Consider the following 21,840-nt stretch of genomic DNA (forward strand, 5'->3'; position numbering starts at 1 on the left):
GAGAATTCCTCTAAGATATAAACAGTTAATCCAGCTGCCCCATGTATATGACTCAAGAGCTAGGTTCTGACTGCACAGATGTGGACTGGAGCTCTGACTCTGTCCATCAGCATTTTAACATTCTCCTACAGTTTCTAACTTTCATTGCACACACATGCTACAACAAAATGGCAAAATATTTCCTCAAAGGTTCAAGGCTTACTGACTGGGGGGTGGGGGGAAACCACAATTAAAAGCCCCACAAACAGCACATCTGTAGTACATCTTTTGTCCAGCATTTTCAAGCAGTGCTGGTCAGTTACAGCATCTTTGCTGAGTGGAAAGCACTGGAGTCATCACATACATGTATTGGGTCTATCATACAATCTAGAGTAAGACAGAAAGGATAATTTTTTTCCCCCTCAAAATTCATTTCTCTTTTTGCAACATTGGAATTGAGGTTTCTTCCTAGTCACAGATAAATTTACACAAATGAAAACATTTTTTAAAATTAGCATATTTAGGATGTATAAACATAATTCTGAGATAAGCATTTCCAGAAACAAAAAAAATATATCTGACTGACCTTTACATTGCCTTTAAACACATCTGTTTCCCAGGATAAGCCAACTGTCCCAATAAGAGGCAAGTGCTTCGTATTATCCTTTAAGCTTACAGCTGTGAGCCTCAAATATCCATTTGCAATATCACCTGAAAATATTAAGAACATATAACGTTATGCTATTACAAACCAAACTAAGCCCAAGTACACTGTAAGTGTTCTCTCTACTTCTCTCCATGTCTTTAGTTTGCTGCCATTCACCAGCAAGGAAGCCTGGCATACAGCAACAGCTAGATATCAAGACTCACTATATAGAGAATTTAAGTCATAGTTCAGGGCTTTGATTCTATGATCCACAGCAGAAGCAGCAGATAAAAAAAAAAAATGGTATATTTGAGTATACAAATCTGAATGCCACCTAAAGGACTTACACAAGGATGCAAGGAGTAAATTCCATATTTCAGTTTCATGCCACCAGTGCCTCCATCACTGCCCACTTCCCAAAAGTCAAGCTCAACACATAACACATGAAATAAATAATGATTTTTTTATAATTATTTTGTTACTACACATAACCATATTTCTTTGGTATCTCTTCCTCTCACCCCAGAAGAGACTGACGTTAAAGTCTGTTCTTTTTTTCCCTTGCTATCAGAGGAGGAAAGTTAAACAGAGTCCAACTATACTATTATAATTAGGGGTACAGCATAACAAATAAGATCTCTGACTACAAAAAAACGTAGCACATAGTGACACAAGCAGATTTCTTAGTAGGACATCCCTGAAACAAATTTCCTTGAACAAGAGGAAAGAGAGATACTCTCTTAAAATAGCGAACGAAAGCACAAAAAAAGAACAAAGAAGGGGGGTGGGGGGGGGGGAAGAAGAAAGAAAAAAAGGAACTGAACTAAGTATCTAAGTATCTAGCACTTGCAGGAGAAAGACAGGAAGGCAGAGAAATAATTCCCAGGAAAATAGTTTGCCAGGATCCAGTAGCAGGCCTTGGATGGCAAGATGATAACTGAAGAGGCTTGTAGAGATTTAAGATGCAAATGTCAAAAGTGAAAAAAGATAGAAGTGTTTTTCCTGTGGTTCTCCTTCAACCAAGCCCAAGTAGCAGCATGAGGCTGAAGACAGAAGGAGCAGTGTCAGAAAGGCTGGCTCTGAGTTAAAAAGCTAAAGCCTGTGTGAAGGAGCAGCAAAAGCCTTTGCCTGGTGACAGCTGGAGGCAAAAGAGACGAAGAAAGAGAGACCATAGTCTACCACAGAAGCCAGAAACTTCTCTGAATTGGTACTGCTGGGCCAAGCAACTCCCAAGAGATGCGTGGCCACAAACCAATGCTGGAAAGATATCACTCAAGTGCAAAGTCCAAAGAAGACTTACTGTGTGGAGGAAGCAGCCCAACACATGACAGAGGACAGAAGCAGCAGGTTTTTCAGTACAGACACTGTGTGGAATAGGAGTGTGAATACAATGAAACCAACACAGTTATGCCCAGCCAATATTTTGTATGGTTGAAGGAAAATGCATCACTCCAGACAGTGATAAACACTGTCCTTGCAGTGAAGTCCCAAAGAACTCAGTGAGGAAAATGTAAGCAGAATTCCCTTTCAGCGTCCATCTCAAAGTGCAAAAAAGGCTATTAAGTTGATACCTACACAACAATTTTGTTCCAAACCTCAGTAAATCTAATCCAATGGCAAGATTTCATTCAAGATAAAAATATTTTAGATAAATAGTCAAGCTTTACCGAGTGAACGTTGAAAGCCTACATTTAAAGTTGAGCTTTTATACAAGAGACTTAAAACAACATCAGTCAACAAGCATTTTTTCCAAAGGACTATTCAGTTACCTGCAATTCAGATTTGAATGGAAACAGCTATTCCTCTCACTCAAAACAAATGAAAATTTTAATGGAATAAAAATACATTGAAAAAAACATACTGCTAATAAATTTATGAAGCCCAGGACATCACTACTATTGCATGGCATTAATAACATGAACTGCTGCATTGCTAGGTGGGTCACCTGGCTAAGGTATAAGTTCTAAACCCTCTATCACAGTTACTTCTTAACTTTAAATCAGAATGGAAATAAGTGACACAGATCAGGAATCTGAAGGCTAATTATTCATAGGTTAGTTAATCCAGTCTTTATAATTTTTTATAGAAAAGCTCCATTGCAGTCCTTATATCCAGAAGAAAGAAAAGCTATGCCTAGAAATTAGCAAGAAGGTGAAGCTAATGTGAAGGTGAAATCTCCCCTTCCTCATCCCAGTCAGATGAGAAAAGGAAATTAAAGTGCAGAGCAAGCTACATTAAATATATCAAGGGAAACACAGAGGAAGCAAATTGGACAGGGCTTTCTTCTGATCTAGAATTTGTTTCATTGTTCTCTTATAATATCTACAGTCCAGAGTTTATGCAAGACACACAAAGCAGCAAAATAGCTCTTTAATCAATATAGGTTATAAGGAACAAATATTTCCAAATAAATGGAATATCAATATAAAGAACATACATCATGTAGACCAACCTCAGGGGAAGGAAACAAATAGCCCAATAGTTCAAAGGTACCTATTTTAGCTAAAAGCCAAGCAAGTTTGTTTTGCTAACCACGCCTTTGTTGCAAGTTGGAATTTGATTGTTATTTTCACAGGGAAAGCTGTGCTTAACACTAATTCCAGTGGCAACAACCAGACTTACCATGCTGAAATGGTCATTTAAACATGCAAATCAATCTTCAGGGTCAACCAAAAACATTTCAAAGACGTGATGTGATATTTTACAAACAAATCTTAAAAACTCTCTAAACACACAAAAATCTCCCCATTCCATTTTGCCAGCACAACACATCGACTTACATCAACAAAGAACAGCACTGAAAAGCCAAAGCTTAGATTGCCATATGGCTACAAAGCTATGCTTAAAAAGTTAAAAACTTAGGTAAATACATTTCAAGAATGTTTATTAAAAAGACAGATGTAGTATTCATGGCTTCTATGAGTCATATGAAAAGCCTGTCACAGCTTCCTGAAAACAAGAAAAGTTTTCAAATATTTCCAATTCAATTTGAAAGAATTTAGCATATTCATCCCACTACAGGATCTGTCAGTAAGACCATATTACCAATTCTGTTTAAATTGAAGGAAGCATTAAATAAAATGCCAAAAACCAGCCGAAACAGAGTGGCAAAACAGCTAGTTATTGCAGTGCAGGTATTAATAAGAGGGAAAAAAAAAAAAAAAAAAAACAACAAAAAAACCCAAGAGATCTGAAGCCATATACTCCATCCACTTGGTTCAATGAAATGTGATCTAAACTTTTAATTTAATTTCAGGAATTTTGCAGAAAGAATTTAAAATAAAGCAGCAAAATTAAGTACAACATTAATGAACACTAACGAAAAGCAGACAAAAAAAAGGTGAAAAAATAAATCAGTTATTCTGCAGAATAACAAATGGGTCTTCCCTGGTAACCTAGAAGCATCTACAGCTTCCTTATGGAAACAAATAAATAAGTAAAATCCCAGTATAATAGCTGACAACTGATCTGCATCTCAGGTTGTGGAAACTGCCATTGGAATGTCACATTCATAATTTAAAATAAATCTGGATTGGGTAGAGAATTTTCAGAAACAGCAAGACTTCTCACTATGTCAGAGACTTCCATGTTTCAGAGCCCTCACAGAGAACAAGACAAAGAGCATCATTAGAATGGAGCATAAAAACAAAGAACAAACAATCAAATGCAACCAGCTTGGACAAGCCTATACTGTTGGCCACATTCAGAAACACCATATTTACCAGAAAGAGCAAAGTGAACAAATCACTGTGAAGATACGTGACAGCAGACAGCCATAAGCTGCCTCACTACATCATTTCTAACACAAATTATGGGGGAAACCAAGCATTTTCCAAAAGGAATTACTGTGCAAGTACATGGAAGGGACTAGATGACAAATGAGTTTATTGCCTGCAGAAACATGGCTTCAGCCGCCCGATGTCCTGCGAGAGCAGAATCCAGCGGCTGTCACACAGCTAAAGGACACAAAACTGAAACAGTTCAGAAAAAACTCCTGAACATAAAACAGATTCTCTAACTAGCAAAGTGAGATGGCATCACAACTGTAGCTCCTGGTCATTTGCTACAATTTGCATAAACATCAGCTTAATCTTTTACAGAAGTAGCTTCTAAATGGTAAAAAAGTGATGTCAACAAAGAAAGTGTGTCACATACTGCTTCTCCTGTACAGCTGTATTGCTAGGAGCATAAAAATTTCATTTTAGAAAACAAAAAATGACATTCACAAAAAAAACCCTACGAACAAACAAAAACCAACTCGAAACCCCAACCCTCTAGCCAAGTTACAGAAGAAATTATTTTTTTGGAGGGTATAAAGAGGACTCCTGTATTGAAACAACACCTCAGGAAAGATTTCTATAGCTACATGGATAGAATTTCACCGAAGTTCAGTTTTAAGTACCCTTCTACTTCAAGCTTGGAACTTTTCAAGAATCTGAAAACACATGTGTTTCAAATTCAAATGACTACAAGACTCGACATTGTGCACAAGCTTACAAGTTCAAATGACAGTTCTTGGAGTCATCAAATACAAATTAACAAAAAAAAAAAGGCAATGGGAAAAATTGTTCTAACACTGAAAAAGCACTCAAGCCCGGTAACAGTGCCCTCTACTGTCTTCATCAAAAACAGTATTTTCTGAAATCAACAGAAGGCTCATTAGTGCTGTTATCAGAAAAATGCTGGGGAGCAACAATTAATTTACAATGTTTAATTTTAAGTTTTTTACTCTGTCTCTTCCGACAGAAAGACAGCTGTGTAGCTGTAGGCAGGATTCTGTTGAAAACAGAAGAGACATCACCCACCTATGTTGCGAAACCCTTGTAGAATTACTAAATTGGGCTGCACACAAACAGCAAGGACAGCCAATCATGTCTCATTAAAAGAAATGCTAAGAAATTTTTAAAAGCAGCACAGTTAAAAACAATCACTGAAATTGTTTATTACACAATGAAAGGATGTCAGAATAGGCAACCTTAAGCTGACCTAAACAAAAGCTATAAATCAAAGTTCACAGTATCTTCTACACATTTAAATATATAATCTGTCAACGTACCTAAAGCATACTTGAGATGAATTCTACAGAAACAGGCCTCCAAACTGTATGAGGACTAACTCACTCTCCCTTGTAGTATACAAATGGAAGGAACACCAAGCTGAACCAAAACCTGTGCCACTGCATCGTTAACTCAGCACCAAATCAAATAAAAATATCCTGACAATCTGCAAAACTTGTATCTCAGGCTTAACACTATGTCAATATAATAGCAGGCAGACTTCATACAGAGTGAGCTTACGACACCACACAATGCACCACGCAGATATAAAGAAATTACACAATGAACAAAGACAGCTTACCCTTAAAAATCCATTTCATTTTTTCAAACAGAGATATTGGATACAAGATTAAAAAAAAATAACTGCAGGGATCATTTTAAAAACAGATATTACTGTTCTGTCAACCCTACCTCTTCTGCAGAAGAGGCTCTTCAATGTTCCACACAGGTAGGTGCAGCTTCCACTATGCATATCAAGATGTAGACTGTAGTCATGCAGTCCATATTCTGGGTCAACATCATCCAATACAGGTTTATTGGGTGGAAGGGCATATTGACTTTAAAAAAAATAATAATAATAGAATTAAGCAAGGCAGAATTACCTAACAGAAAGAGATAGAGCAAATAGTCCTACACTGAGATGGTCATCTTGGGAAAGGTTGTAAGAGGGGAAAAAATTATTACAAGATACAACTTTTCTTTTTTATTAATGCTTTTGAAAATTAAACATCTCTAGTTCATCATTCTTTAAGTTGTCTAATACAGTGTCTAATACTTCTAATCAGCTGTCCAGCCTAGCCAAAAGCAGAAAATATAGCAGTCAGCTTTAAAAGATACATCTGTTAAACTCCAAAATACGGACTTGTGTATGCAAAAAACCCAAAAAACCTCAAAAAAACCCAACCCAACATCAGCTTAACTACAAATCTAAAAGCCAACTGGCTACAGATTTCTCTGGAATAGCAGTTATTGAATAGCTTTGTCTGTGCCTAATCTAAAAGAAAAACTACTGCACACAAATGACCAGAAGAGCCCAAACCCCAGAGGCAACTGAGCAGCTCCTACATGGGATCCTGTTTGGTAGTAAGGGAGACGGTGTTAAGTCCTACCTTTTTGGGAAAAGAGCCATAATAAGTTGTAGTGGGCACATTAAGACTACCAGTAGATACAACAGCATCTGAGCAGAAAGCTGAGGGGGTGGGGTGGGCTGGGGGAAAAATAAATCGTCCAAATCATCCTCTAAAGCTAAAAAAACCTCCACCTTTCTAAACAGTTTACAGTGTATAAACAGGTATTGTATTATACACTGCAATATACACACAGACACAAATAGTTCATAGGAAATCCAGCTAGTTTTTCAGTAAGAAAGATAAATGCAGGCACCTTACTAGTTTGCTAGAATTTTTTTCTTCCCTCTTACACAGCTAAAGATTATTTTCTTACTTGCTAAACTGTCTCCCTCTTTTCCAGGTCTTTCAGATAGGAGGGGGGAATAAAAAGACCATTTGTAAAGAAAGAAAATATGGGCAGTGTATTTCTAACTTTTGCAATAGAGCAAGTACTAATACACTTGTATGACTAAATTATCTCCTTAATTGCATAACAATGGCAACATTTTAATATGGAAATACTTCTACAGCTTTATATAGAGTTACCATAACTGTTGTTTATATTAAACAAGAATAGTTAATTTCTGTCTAAATATAAACCTCTTACCAGCAGCCAATTTTAACTGTAAAGCTCAAAGCTTTATTCAAAAGGTTATCTTTATTACCCACAAAGGAGAAACCAAAACTTACACAGTAGCAGAACCCAAAGTGCTTCTCTCAAGAAGTTGATGATAATGAAGACTTGCCATAACAAAAGCAATTTCATTTTTCTCCTGAAAAGTTAATTAAAGTAGATGTATTTTCATCTGGAAATACTTCTTTCTGCAAGGTCTTCCTGAGCATTAAAATTCATAGATAAATGCTGCTGCTTATTACTCTGCCAGTAATAATGCTAATAATGGCTTGCTTTAACACTTGGACTCCTGTAACTGCTACTGTCTTTTCACAAGAGTACAGAATATACGTAAAGGAACGCAGCATTTCTATATTATGGGGAAAGGGAGAGGAAACTAGCTATGCCAGGGCAGAAGTTAGCAGCAGTAATCCATTAATTGTACTTCTCCAGCTTCTACTTACCTCTTTAAACCGTATACCTAGAAAGAGTCAAACAGGCCTTACTCCCAGCTACTAAATGCTTAAGCATCAAGCTTATTTTCATATGTAAGGAACTATTCACGAAGAGGGTTAACACCTGTCAGGAATTTAGAGCTATTCAAGAGAAATATTGAATTTCAAAGTAAAACCCCAGGTATCTTCAACAGATCACACACTCCTGGGAAAACAGTAAGATCTATATAGACCTATAGGCCTATATAGCTCAAAGCTTTAGGATATCAAACTTTGGCATGTGAAGACTGCAAAATAAATACAACTGAACACAGAAATAAGATTAGTACAGTATCTAATATACTATGATACATAACTGTTCTTTGAATTGGAGGTGGAATTTTTTTAAAAAGCATTTTTTTATTTCTAGATACTCCTGTGACAGCTCCTTAGACTACAATAGATCATCAACTAGCTGCCCCTACCTGTATTTTCTTGTTATTAGTTTCGACAAGATCTTTCAAAATTTTTAAAAAAAGGAAGATTAAAAAAGAAAAAACCTGTTTCTTCAAGTCATAATAAAGTATGAAATAAAATGTTATCTTACCTTCCAAAGTCCTACTAATAGTCCTGGATTCAGACAGAAGAGCTGGACAAGCTTATCAGCACCAACCGCTACACTACCTTCCGTGAGGTTAGCAAGATGGTATTCAGCAATTAAGGAGCGGCGGCGAGGGCTTTGAAAAGAACACACAGAATGTAGCGACAAGATTATGTTTCCTTATTTATGTAAAAGTTCAGCCTAATTTCATTTTTAATTCTGAAGTATGATCAACAGCACATGACGAAAATGGCTGCAAAATAGTGTGTAGTAGCAGGTGATACACACTGCTAGGAAGACAGCAACGGACAGGAACTTTGTCACATTACCTTGAACTGTAAGATTTGGGGCAGCGATGGGACACCAACCCTTGAAGTCAATCAAGCTGGTATAAATACAGGAACTTTCCCAAAGTCCATGCACTACACTAACTCCTTATAGTCTTAAAATTCTAAGTAACATTCTGGTATTTGTGAAATCATTACCTTCATGTATGTTAGAATCATAGAATAGAATCATGTATATTAGAATCATCTCTGGTGATGTTCAAAACCCACCTGGACGCTTTCCTGTGCAACCTGGTATAGAGAACCTGCTTTGGCAGAGGGGTTGGACTAGATGATCTCCTGAGGTCCATTCCACCCCCTACTACTCTGTGGTTTGGTTTGAAAGGGACCTTAAAGACCATCCTCTAGTCCCACCAGTCCTGTCTTCAGCTGGGCCCCCTTCCACTAGACTAGGTTGCTCAAAGCCTCATCCAGCCTGGACTTCAACACTTCCAGGAAGGGGCATTCACAACTTATCTGGACAACCTGTTCCAGTGACTCACCAGCCTCACAGTAAAGAATTTCTTCCTGCTATCTAATCTAAACCTGCCCTCGTCCAGTTTAAAGCCATTACTCCTTCTTCTATCACTACCTGCCCTTGTGCCTTTTCTTCTTCAGGCTTAACAGCCCCAACTCTCTCAGCCTGTCCTCGTATGAGAGGTGCTCCAGCCTCTGATCATCCTTGTTGCTCTCCCCTGGACTCGTTCTAACAGGTCGATGTCTCTCTTGTGTTGTGGGCTCCAGAACTGGATGCAGTACTCCAGGTGGAGTCTCACAAGAGCAGAGTAGAGGGGGAGAATCTCCTCCCTCGACCTGCTGGTCACGCTTCTCTTGATGCGGTCCAGGATACGGTTGGCCTTCTGGGCTGCAAGCGCACGTTGTTGACTCACGCTGAGCTTTTCACTCACCAGCACTGCCAAGTCCTACTCCTCAGGGCTGCTCTCAATCCATGCTCTGCCCAGCCTGTATTGGTGCCTGGGGTTGCCCCAACCCAGATGCAGGACCTTGCATTTGGCCTTGTTGAACTTCATGAGGTTAGCACAGGCCCACCTCTCAAGCCTGTCAAGGTCCCTCTGGATGGTGTCCCGTCCCTCCAGCGTGTCAACTGCACCACTCAGCTTGGTGTTGCTGGCAGACTTGCTGAGGGTGCACTCAATCCCACTGTCCACGTCACTGACAAAGATGTTAAACAGCACCAGTCCCAATACCAACCCTGAGAGACACCACTCGATACCAGTCTCCACTTGGACATCAAGTCATATATTCACAAGCTCTAACAACTGATGGTTCTGTGAAGTAAATACACTAACTGCCTGCGTTTTCTTTTACTGTTTTCTACATATGAATCATGAGTAAAACAACTACATTTACCACATAATTTGTCTGCAAGATTTGTTTAGCTCGCTTTATACAAAAGGCTTCTCTGTATTTTTTTTTAGGCAAATACTTTGCTTCTGCTTGAGGAACCATATTTTTTGTAGGTGAACAACAATTCTCTTTTTCAGAGCTCTGCTGCTAGGGGTTTTGTGCAAGAAGCATGTGGCTGATACTGCGTATACTAAAATGTCACATAAGACAGACAAGTGCAAATATCCTTAACAGCAACCAAATGCATACATACCTCAAATACACACTTCTAATGTAAATGTCTTTTCACAGAATATAATGCCAGAAAAATATTGTACAGGCTTAAGTTAGAAAACAACAGCTGTCTCACATTGTGCTGTCGACTGTTTTTTTTATATGCACGTACTTTTCTTGTACATGCAGCCAAACATTAAGTTCCCTAAATTCACATACACACCCATCAGATAGATAGAAAAAAAATAAATGTTAGCAACAGATTACCTGACTGTAGTCTCATAAACACTGATGAACTGTTCCAATCGTCTCACATTAAATTCTCCTAGATTTACGTGTTTGTTTCATGCTCAGTTGTATCTATGCCTTAGATTCAGCTTTTCAAGGCATGTATCTTGCATGCCAGTAGCTACATTAACCCATGAAGTAACATCACTGATTCTTCAATTGTATCTATTTCTTGCTAAAAAGCCCCACTAATTAAGAGAAGGACATAGGTTTTAGAAGAAATACTACAGAAAGGCTTTCTAAGAAAAAAATTAACTGGTTAAGACAAAATAAGGTCAGGTAGCTTCTACAGACACATTATCAAACAGTCACACCAAAAACTCCCAGAAATTCCTCTGTTAAAACTCACCCATTCTTGCTGGGAGCTCTGTTTTGGTCAGGAAGCAATGGTGTAACTCCAAATAGTTTTAGGGTTGACAGGATGTCTAAGCACGGCCAATTTGTACTATACCAAAGTATAGTAACAGATGTGTCCTTAAATGATAGGTTTGCCTCCTCCATTACATGTTCCTTCCCACTTTTGTCCTTTAGAACAATTATCCAACTCAACTCAGAGGCTCTGTTATTTAGGAATTGAGAGGAGAAAGGGGTGTTTAAAAAAAAAAAATCTCAAATTGACAAAACTTAAACTATGATTCCAACAGAATTTTTAAATTTCTACTAACTGCTACTTATGTTTCTCAGGCTAGGCCATTTATAGGCTATCATCTTATCTTTCCATTATGATATACATTTTATAGCTCTATTTCCATATCCCTACAGCATTTTCAAAGACATTCATATTCTTTACGTTGTTCTTGAATAAACACCATCTGTGACAAGGCATTGCTTACTTCATAGCTTCTTTGTTTCTACATGGAAGACCTGTATAAGGATCTACAGGTTTAACAAGTCGCATTACTCTAGTTTTGACAGCAGCTATTTGTTTGAAGATGTATTCTTTCTTCCAGTACCCAGGCTTTCTATCACGTAGAGCAGCACAGTCCAACGAAACAGTTTCTGTTTGTTCAGACTTCATTGTCCAAATTGTCCTTTTTGGTTGGAAACAACGGGAATAGATTTTCAGCCAGATTCCACTGAAAATAAAAATAGAATACAGAGGAAAACTACATAAATTTCAAAAACAGTTACTAAATTATTCTTATATGCATGTCTCAGCTACCACTGAGCATAATGTTAGCAGAAAAATATAGTCTTAGATTATCAGAAAACTGGGTTTGACATAAATCTAAATATACAGAAGATCAGAAACTGTAGCCTCCTAGGAACTAGTCAAGAAAATGCAAAGGCACAGTTGTACACTTTTCCCCATTTTGACCTTCAAACAGCTCATATGAGGTCAGTTTCCCTGGTGCAAGGGCAATGAAGGCTCAGTAACCAAAAGATGTCAGATGTCAGCATTTCACATGGGTTTACTAGATTATCTCAAAGGATATGGAATCTCTGAACACATTTCTCTTTCTGGATTATACATACCAAATGAGATCCACTTACAACTTTCTGCTCTACCACAGGAAAAAAAAAATCCAGTTAATTCTTACAGTATGCCAGTTAGGCTGATAAACATCTCGGCTACATATAAAGAAAATGTTTGACTAGTGTTCTAGAAAGTAGGATCATCAGATATCATGAATTTCCCACTGGTTTATGCCGCCCAATAGGACACTGAAGCATGTGGTTTTTGAAAAGTCTTCCTTCCCCTTATGCTGCTACTTCCTTCACAGACACTCACTGAAGCAGATTTAAAACAAACAAAAAAAACAGTACATATCTGAGAGAAAGCTATCATGGGGAAAAGAAGAAAAGGTCCATTTTCCCGAAAATATAGGATCCAGGATGATGCTCAGAGCCTTAGGTGAAAACTGATTAAGGTCAAGCAGTTACTTTTGAAAATTCCACCCCAAAACAACAATGCATCCTCCTCACACAAAATCAGCTAGTGGAAAAAGTGTTTTAATACCTCTTACTCAACAAAGACAATCTGGATCTCTCAAGTTTCTCATACAGACCCAGCTGACAGTGGGGTGGAGGAAGACAATGAGAATCACCTATCTTTGATGGTGGTACCACTGTCATGTCAATATCTTCTGCACTCTTTTGAAAAGCTCAGAGAAGAGATGTCTTTTTGAAGAGATCAAGGAAACATGCAAAAGGAATGATGGGTTGACCTCTTTCCCATTAGGAAAAATATGAGGTCACATTTCCACCCACCCCAGTATCTCTAGAAAAGTTCAGGGAATATTGAGTACAAGAAATCATAAGAATTCAAACAACAACTTGTGAATAAAGGTTTCCAGTAAGTTTTCTAATTTTAAAGTGCTAACCACAAGGTTTACATAACTGCAGTAAAGAAAATCAATAGTAACAAAAACAAGTTCTCAAGAGAAATTCTCTACCATTTATCAGCAAGATTACCTTTACCACTCTTCACTTAAGACAAACTTAAAATAACATACTTTGTAATGCATTTTCCTCTCCTTAAAGCATTAAAACATTCAAGGACTGAATCCATCCCATGCTGCCTCCTAGCCATGAAAACCACTCTCACTTCATCAGCTGCTGAGAATAAGTCTCCACATTTAGAGAGCCAGGCTCTTTGTTATTGATGCAAATGTACTCAGGAATTTTGCAAAAACCTTCCAGCCTGCTGCTCTGCAGATATATGTACAACTTCCCACTGCCACTTTTTGAGTCAAAGCTGTTTAAAACACACAGACCCAGAAGCCTCTATGACTGGTAAATAGGCTCACAGTTAACATGAGCTTCCAACTTTCACCAAAATCTGGAGCGAGGGGAACGGGAAGACCCCATAAGTAAAACAAAGATTTAAAATACTTCACCTCTGAGACTAGAAAAGACAACCCAGTTATCAGGTGGTGTAAAACATTTCTGATGGAGGGAGGAAACTCTTATTAACCATTGAAGCAGCTAAGAATCATGGGATTATGAAAACAGAGAAGAGATGTTTTTGATACACCATCATCAGGGGAAATTGAGCTGTGTATCACCCAACTGGTCTTATTCAGCCTAAAGAGTTGGGTTGGGTTTGGGGGAGGGGGGCAGAGGTGTTTCGTGGTAGTGGGGGAAGGGCCACCTTGTGAGGGCAAAAAATTCCCCTGGCTCCAAGGCAGAGAGCCCCCCACCCCAGGCTGGGCCAATGAGCACTAGACAAACGCTTCTGCCAATCCATATTTGTGAGGGGAAGGACTGTCCTGAAAAGAAGAAGGTGGAGAGAAGCTGGAGGAGAGGCTATTGACCTAACAAAAGACAACCATCGGCCTAAACAAAGGACAGACAATGAGCGAGCTTCGTTGCCAGAGAAAAGAGGAGGGGGAGGGACAGAGGACCTCGAGATACACAGTTCACCTGATAGAGTAGAAGGCAAAAGAGGTTCTGCAGCCCATGGAAGTTAAGTTCAACAGCAGAGCAGAGACCCACATGTAGGCCATGGAGGACTCCACGCTGGAGCAGAGAAGCTGAGCCTGAGGACAAGTGTGACTGAATTGTGACCCTGAGAGTCGCTCGCTGCCAGAGTGGGGGTGGACCCCCAGAGTGGGGGGTGAGTCTGCAGCCCGTGGGTGTCCCCATGCTGGAGCCGGGAGCTGAGCCCAAAGAGGTCCATGACTCCATGGGAAGCTCCCTTTGGAACATCTTGTTCCTGGACTTCCATGCCAGGAAGAGCAGCAGAGCTGAACTGACTGAAACCCCCATTCCCTGCCCCCTGTGCTGCTGGGCAGAGAAGGTAGAGAAATCAGGAGCAAAGTGATTTGAGCCTAGGAAGAAGGGAGGGGTGGGGGAAGGTGTAAGATGTGGTTGTTATGTCTCACTGCACTACTCAGATGAAATGGCTACAAATTAAATTTATTTTTCTTCCCCAAATTTGAGTCAGTTTTGCCTGTGACCCTAACTGGTGAGGGAGCCATCCCTGTCCGTCATTCCTAACCCCATGCCCCCTTCGTTGTGTCTCCCATCCCATCTCACTGGGTTGGGGGAATGAATGCAGGACTGCATGGTCCCACTGTGGATCAAACCACCACAAAAGTCCAGTAAGATGTCCTCCTATAACCCTCTCTTGCTAACTAGAAACCCCTTCCTAAGACATTCTTTTTTTCATGGAGAGAGATACTCAGCATCTGGCTACATGATGCTGAAAAGACAGGAGTTAGGAGCAGGCATTTCCTGCATTTTGAAGGTACAGTCTCAGGCAATGTAAGCTGAATGAAGACAGACTTGTCAACAACACCTACCACCCTTCTCCTCACTCTCAGTTACATATTGCTTCTTCCTTTCCCAAAACAGCATTGTGCAAGCAGATGAGAAATCGGTTCAAGAGGAGGAAAAAAAGGGGGATTTGGAATCACGAGTGTTTAGAGAGGTATCACTGCCCCTTCATCCTCAGCTTCTGAAGAATTCAATACAAACCAAAAAGGCATCCAACAGGGAAGCACAAATTTGCCTCTTTCACAGCAGAATACATGCCACATTTGCCTCAAAGGGTTAACTATAATATTGATCTCAAGGCCTCTTACTGAGCATTGTTACCGCAAGCCAACCCACACTCTTACTGCCAACTCAAGTGCCAGAATCAGACACACACCATTGTCAGTCATCACTTGACCCAAATCAAGATCTGGACAAGTCGAAATCGTGCTCTGGCTTCTCACTTCCTCTCATGCAAGCACTTTCTGCTGGTGATCAAAACCCTCAGGCTTTCAGACAGACCATCTACATGAGCTTCCCACACTGCATGACAGTAAGGCTGGAATAATACCACATGCTGGGGCAAGGAGTGTGCAGAAAGCAGGGTCAGAAACATCTCCTTGCCTTCAACAGTTACACTGAAGACGTCAGTGCCAAGGAACTGTTAAAGCGCGCTCACATTATTTGAGGAGTCCAAAGACAAAGCACTGCATTAGACAACACAGATATATCACAGCCAGGACAGCAGAAATAACCTCAAAAAGACAGTCTGCCTAAAAAACAAGATCAGATTTGTCACAGAGATATGCAGGGACTTAAATTAAAACTTCTGTTAATTCCCCACAAGATTCAGGGACTCAAGAAGGTCCATGGAAATCGAGCAGGAAGAAGTGACCTGGTCCCACTGAACCAGTCAGTCTCTTAGACAAGGGAATGTATCTCTTCCTCAAATCCCATTTGTGCATATACAGTAATCTCTGTTGAGATTAGAAAATGGAAACAGACATTGTTGAGATAGAGACAGATGAATCAGCTTCCCTTGAACAGACACAATGATTTTATCTTACCTTACTATCCTGAAGTGGAAAACGCATATTAAGATATATAGTTTGTGTCAACCATGCGATTTTTATTGACGTGCACCTGCTGACAGCCTCAAAAAATAAATCTGGATTATGGCTTTCCCTTTAAATTCAGCCATTCTAAAGGTGTCAATAGCAATGTTAACCAATTCACTGTACAAGTTTTGGCAAATAAGTGAGAAATGGATGAATACCAAATGTAGCAACTTCCTACACAGGAAGGTATTTTATCATTTAAACACCACTAATGCAGCAGAATCCAAGAAAAAAAGGATACTCAGACGTCCTAGTTATCACCTACCAACCAGGGTCTCTCCTCTTGATCCTTTCACAAAATTATCATGGTATTGGTAGGAGCAATTCGTGAACTCTGTATAAGAAATCACTCACAGAAAATGTGTCACTGTTTATCTTCACTCCCTTTGTTTTCATTTAAAAGCCACCATGATCTAACACAAAGAGCAACAGATAAAGCCCACTAGTGAATCACTTGACTACATCAAACTCTCTGCAAAAACCTGATGAAAGAGCTAAGTAATTAGGACTTCAAAATTATGAAAGCTATGACAATTCTACAAAGCTACTGGCTACACACCACTACAGACTGCCTGAACCAAAAAGCCTGTGCAGGTGCATGTGAATGCAAATATATGCAAATTTTACAACAAAATAAATGCTAATAGCAACATTTCAAAACATTATATTTAATTTTCACCTCATAACTCCCATTAAACTTCACAAGGGTTGCACAGATAGAATTCCATACAACACATTGTACTGCAAGCTATGCAGTACATTTTCAGCACAGTAATTGCCAGTAGGTACATACATCAGTGCTCTGGCATCAGTGAAACTAAACTAGAAAGACTCGTAACTCAGGTAAACTCAACTGCTGCACAATTAACACTCTCACTTAGGCTTCCCTCTTCCTTACTTGTCATTGGCCAGGTGATAGAAGTGTTTATTCACACAACCAACAGACAACAGGGACACAGCATCCAAATAGGAAAATACCTTCAGCAGCATTTCTGATGGCATGCTGGGAAACAAGAGAAAGAGAAGTACCATTAGACTTGCCTGCAAACTCCAGAAATTATAACATCAAAGAATTTTACTTCCAAACCAGAGCAAAAACAAAAGAGATGGAAACTATCAGCTTGTAAATACACAAAGCAAAACTCACCTTAAGAGTTAATTTCCAGAGTCCAGGTTCTGATTTGTCTCTCTAAGACATTTCCTTAAAATAATTCACCACAACCCATTAAGTGGCACAGTGCAATTACATGAAAAGTTATGGGTTTGCATTTTCACTAAACTTTGAACCCAGTTTGACATGAAGCTACTTCATTCAACTTCAGTTTCTCACTGCTTGTACCATGATCTTAACACATGGTCCACAACCACCAGCGTTTCCCAGAACTGCATATCCTCACTCTCCTCCCAACTGCAGTGTCAGGTCTCAGGATGCACCAGGACAGAAATGGCCTAGGCAAACAGTGAGATCATGCTGTACCTCATCAAAACCTTCAAACCACGTGTGCTTAGGGGTCTCATACAGTTTTCATTTATGTGAACAGAAAGACGTGAACTTCAAAATAAGAGCTGAGTGGCATCTTGAGAACATTAATGTGCATCAGTAAGACTACCTGAAATGCAGGTGCCAGCCTAAGTACAACAAGCACAACATAACCTGGAGGTGAGCCACCAAGATTTTTGTATTAACAGACAGAAACCTCATACCCTTGGAGTAGTATCTGGTAACTGCACAGAATTTAAGGGAGATGCATTTTATACTCTTAACTTTTTGGAGCATGAGAGTACAGCTACATCAAAACCACCACTGAAAATACACATTGCTGCGAAAGTCACCACCTCAGCTGTGACTCTTGTCCATTTACTACTGTGTCATCTACAACATTCGCCGATTTATAATACTTTATTCCAGAAGCAAACTGCTGTCAAGCTTCAAACAATAATGTCAATACTCCAAGGTTTGTATTAAAACTCGTAATCTTAGTTGCACTAAGATAGAGGCAACCGTGCCAAAACTTGCACGGTTACTATGTGAAACAACTCAACTCAAACACTGTAAGCCCAAAGCAGTTAGTGCATTTATTCCAGAGATAATTTTAAAATGATCCTTAAAAAGCTGCAAATTATCTAAAATAATATGCTTGATCCAGATTCTCAACAGGAGTTTTTAAAATCATATTATTTTTTCTTTGAAGGAAGCTGAGAGAAAGGAATTGTATTTTTTTCTTTTCTTTTCTCTCGTTTTTCACACTAAACTAACAGCATAAGGGACTGAACTGACCATCCAATGGAAAACAGAGGAATTACAACACAGGAAGCTACAAAATGTATAAAAAAAAAAAAAAGAAAATTAATATTTCACGTAGCATTCTTAGATGTTTTTTGTAGAAAAGTAACTAATTTTGAAAAAGAAAACAACTCATTATTATATCGAAAGTGCCCTTTCACTGTCAAACAAGAAGGGAAACATTTACTTTGCAGCAAATATGCAGCAGCCATTTTATTCCTCCCCCTCATCCCACTCCACCATCCTAAGCCTCTCTATACAAAGCAACAAGCATCAAGAGGAGCATCCAAAGTTTAATTCCAAACTGTTTTATTGAAGTAATACAATAACAATTTTTATTCTCAAGGAACACCACAGCCCATGATTTGCAAAGGAGTTGCTGAAGGTTTTGTATGACTTGGAAAACCTACATACTTCATATAAACTTAAAAAAGAAGGTGAGGGAGAACCATGCCAGTAAACATTAGAAGGTCAACACGAAGTAAGCAAGGAAAGCAAATCTTTTCAACTCGGAACATCTAACATGGAAATCTCCAAAGTATTAATATAATAACTGTAAGCAGTCCAAAGATGGCTTAGAGTCTGCAAGGGGTCTTCCACTCTTAGTCCTAAACCAAAAACATACTCACCTCTCAATGCATAAATTAAGTTTCAGTTTTATGGAACGTGCCACATACAGACTTTTAATTCCAGCATTTACAGTTTGAGAACATTCCCCAGGCCTGGCAGCAAAGCTTCTGGACCTATTTCTAAAAAGGAAAAGCTGTCAGAAGTCACATCATCACAAAATGAAGAAATATGCATATTGCTCACACCTAGACACCACATCTCAACTGAGACAGGATTCAGGGAACACAGCACGTGGTAACTTATTATTATCAGTTCACAAATTTGAACAATTATTACCAAGTTAAAATACATGATATCAGGAAAATGCCAGATTTAAACTCACAAAGTGTCTCGTCCATGATTAATCTCTCACAGTAGTCAGAAGGGAATAGTGCCACACCACCAAATCAGTTTAAACCCAGCAGAGATCTATTAACATTAGACAGCTGCACCACTGTGGCCATCAGGTTCCAGACAGGCCCCTGCAGTAAGTCAAACTCACCAATTCATCTTCTGTTTTGCAACATTACTCCAAAGACGTTTTTGAACCATTCAGTTTTGCTAAGCTATTAAAAGATATCAAATAAAACAGTACCTTGAAACTTTCTGAAAAAAATGGTAAGGCTCAAAAAGAATTCCCTTGACTACGCAACAGAATCATATTTGAAACAAACTTCTAGTCTCATTTCAGATTTTTCCCTGCTAAAATACCAAGCAACTCTGCAGGTAAGTAAGTGTTAGTTCAACAGGCAAGATAAGTGTTAATGTTTTTATTGCTCATTAACACATAACAATTTGGACAGAAAGTACTTTCTTTTACTAAAGAAAGCAACTTCACATATTCCCAGCACAAATAAATTCTTACAATCTAACTGGCCACATGTTTTTTCCAAGTTTTATGATAGCAAGAACTTTGTAAGCTGTAATTACAAACACTATCGTTGAACCACATTGAAATATATAGATGGTGTTTTAGTCTTAATCAAATCCTTACACTTCATACCCACTGATGCCACCGAGCAGGCAGACCACCCCATACACTCTACTAGTGATGGTTTGTATTGCAAGCTGACTTTCCAGCACCTGGTGAATCCAGCTCCGAGTTTCTAAGCTACCAATCCATGTTGGGGGGTGGGGGATAAATCTAATTTTGAAGTACATGGGTACCACGTACATTAATGCACACTGTTCTTGATTTAAGATTGGTTTATGCTCAAGGAAAAATAAAAATCAGAAGAAAAGAACAACTCTGCCCTACACTGTCAAGCATGCTATGTAAAAAATATCTGTGAAGTTTTACTGGGAATTGTTATAAGCATAACACAAAGACATGCACATTTCAGCTTGGGTGCCAATCTCTGACAGACCAACAAAATGAACAACTACAAAAAAAGTAACTATATCAAATACACCCTGAAGGCCAAGCAAACTTTTCACTCAGGAATCATTCTCAAGAAGTACACTTGGATAACAAGCTGAGGCTGTAACAAACTGGATTTTTCAAAAGCCATTAAAGGGACTTAAAGAGACACAAGCCCTGTTCAACAGCAGCAGAACCACTGCTTCTGTATCTTTCTGGGCAGTACGTCCCATGCTATTTATTCTGCCCTGTGCCTATGCTGAAATTACACGAGTAATTCAGATCAGGAGCTGGATCTTGGATTTTGCAACACACTTTACCTGGCACAAGCATAACCTGCACTGCCTATATTCAGTCCTTCTTGCTCCGTTTTTAACCCCTCCTTGTATCCTCCTCTCCTTCACCCCAGGAAGGAATTTCTGAAGTAAGAGAAATGTTTCAATGCCTTGAAAACTATTAGGTAACACCTAACACTTGTAAGTTTCATTTCAAAAAAGTACTGAGGCTTTGCATCTTTCAAAACAAAAATATTCTCAAAGTATGAAAAAACAACAGCAAATCCATTGCATAAACTATTTTACAAGTATTGTGTGTGCTAAGATTTGAACTTAACATGAACAAAATGCTTTTACACTGCATTGACAAAGGCTTGCCTGCTCAAGCTAAATATCCATATCCATGACAGCTGTTACTCCCCCCTTTAAGAGCGTTCTAGTAACAACTGAGATGCCCTGGCTTAGAGGCACAACAACCTCAATTGCTATTTCATTAGCTTCCAATCTGTGGGACTCAGATTTGTACCAGTATTTTCACTTTCATACCCTGTAGTACTCGCAATGTGATATATTCACATAGGTTTGTTATAGGTTATAGGTTTGTTCCCTGACCAGCAAAAAAAAAAAAAAAAAAAAAAATTAAATGCCTGGATGGAAAGAAAGGCTGTATAGGAAGTTGTAAGTAGTGACAAAACCTGTCTCCTTCTCCAAATGTTAAAGCGTACCTGGGGATAAACAGAAATGACAGTATTGATTTGACATGTTTTGTTTTCCTCAGCTAACAATTCCAGTCTTTTAAAGAAGGTACTATCCATTCCATTTACAGGTTAAAAAAAGGGGTGGGAATGACACAGCCATGAAACCCGAGGCTGTACAAATAGGTTAGCAGAAAACCCTGCTTTCTGAACTTTGCCTTTAAGACTGGTGTTTTAAATTTCTGGAAGCTGAGCCTGTACTGTCAAGAATTAAGCTAATCACACCTTCCATAATTAAATCCTTCCATTTATTATAAAGGCCTAACTACCGTGGACATACATACAGTATCCACTAAGCTAGCTAGCAGTTTGTAGACGGGTTACTGCTCATTACACTCTGCGTCCTTTAACCTGAGCCACACACCCAACTGAAGCCCCACTACTGGGACAGTAGGGTTAAACCCCGGCCCTCCCTACAGCTGGAAACGCCGGTGTTTCCTACGGCAAAGCCATCCCCTTCCACGGGCCGGGGGAGAGGAGAGCAGCACGGCCGCGGGGGAGCGAGCCCGAGCACTGCCGAGGTTAGAGCTGGAAAACAGAGCCCCGAGGGAGTAGAAGGGGTTTCCCTCAGGAGCAGTGGGAGTTAAAGGAAAATAACAAGTCAC

The 21,840-nt window shown here is 39.2% G+C and overlaps 1 protein-coding gene across 1 annotated transcript; it reads right to left on the reverse strand.

Annotated features, from left to right (window-relative positions):
- Positions 1-565: 565 nt before the first annotated feature.
- FBXO15 (F-box protein 15) lies at positions 566-20,829 on the reverse strand (the record flags this gene model as incomplete). Its single annotated transcript, XM_010162237.2, has 9 exons — positions 20,819-20,829; positions 18,866-18,985; positions 16,851-16,955; positions 11,468-11,710; positions 10,984-11,193; positions 8,446-8,575; positions 7,482-7,564; positions 6,094-6,239; positions 566-690 (listed from the first exon to the last, which is right to left on the reverse strand). Coding segments are annotated over exons 3-9 (1,041 nt in total), but the record flags the coding sequence as incomplete, so codon positions are not given.
- Between the last annotated feature and the right edge of the window lie 1,011 nt (positions 20,830-21,840).

The sequence above is a fragment of the Antrostomus carolinensis genome, unplaced genomic scaffold (genome assembly GCF_000700745.2).
Source record: "Antrostomus carolinensis isolate BGI_N321 unplaced genomic scaffold, ASM70074v2 scaffold15232, whole genome shotgun sequence".
NCBI classification, from domain to species: domain Eukaryota; kingdom Metazoa; phylum Chordata; class Aves; order Caprimulgiformes; family Caprimulgidae; genus Antrostomus; species Antrostomus carolinensis.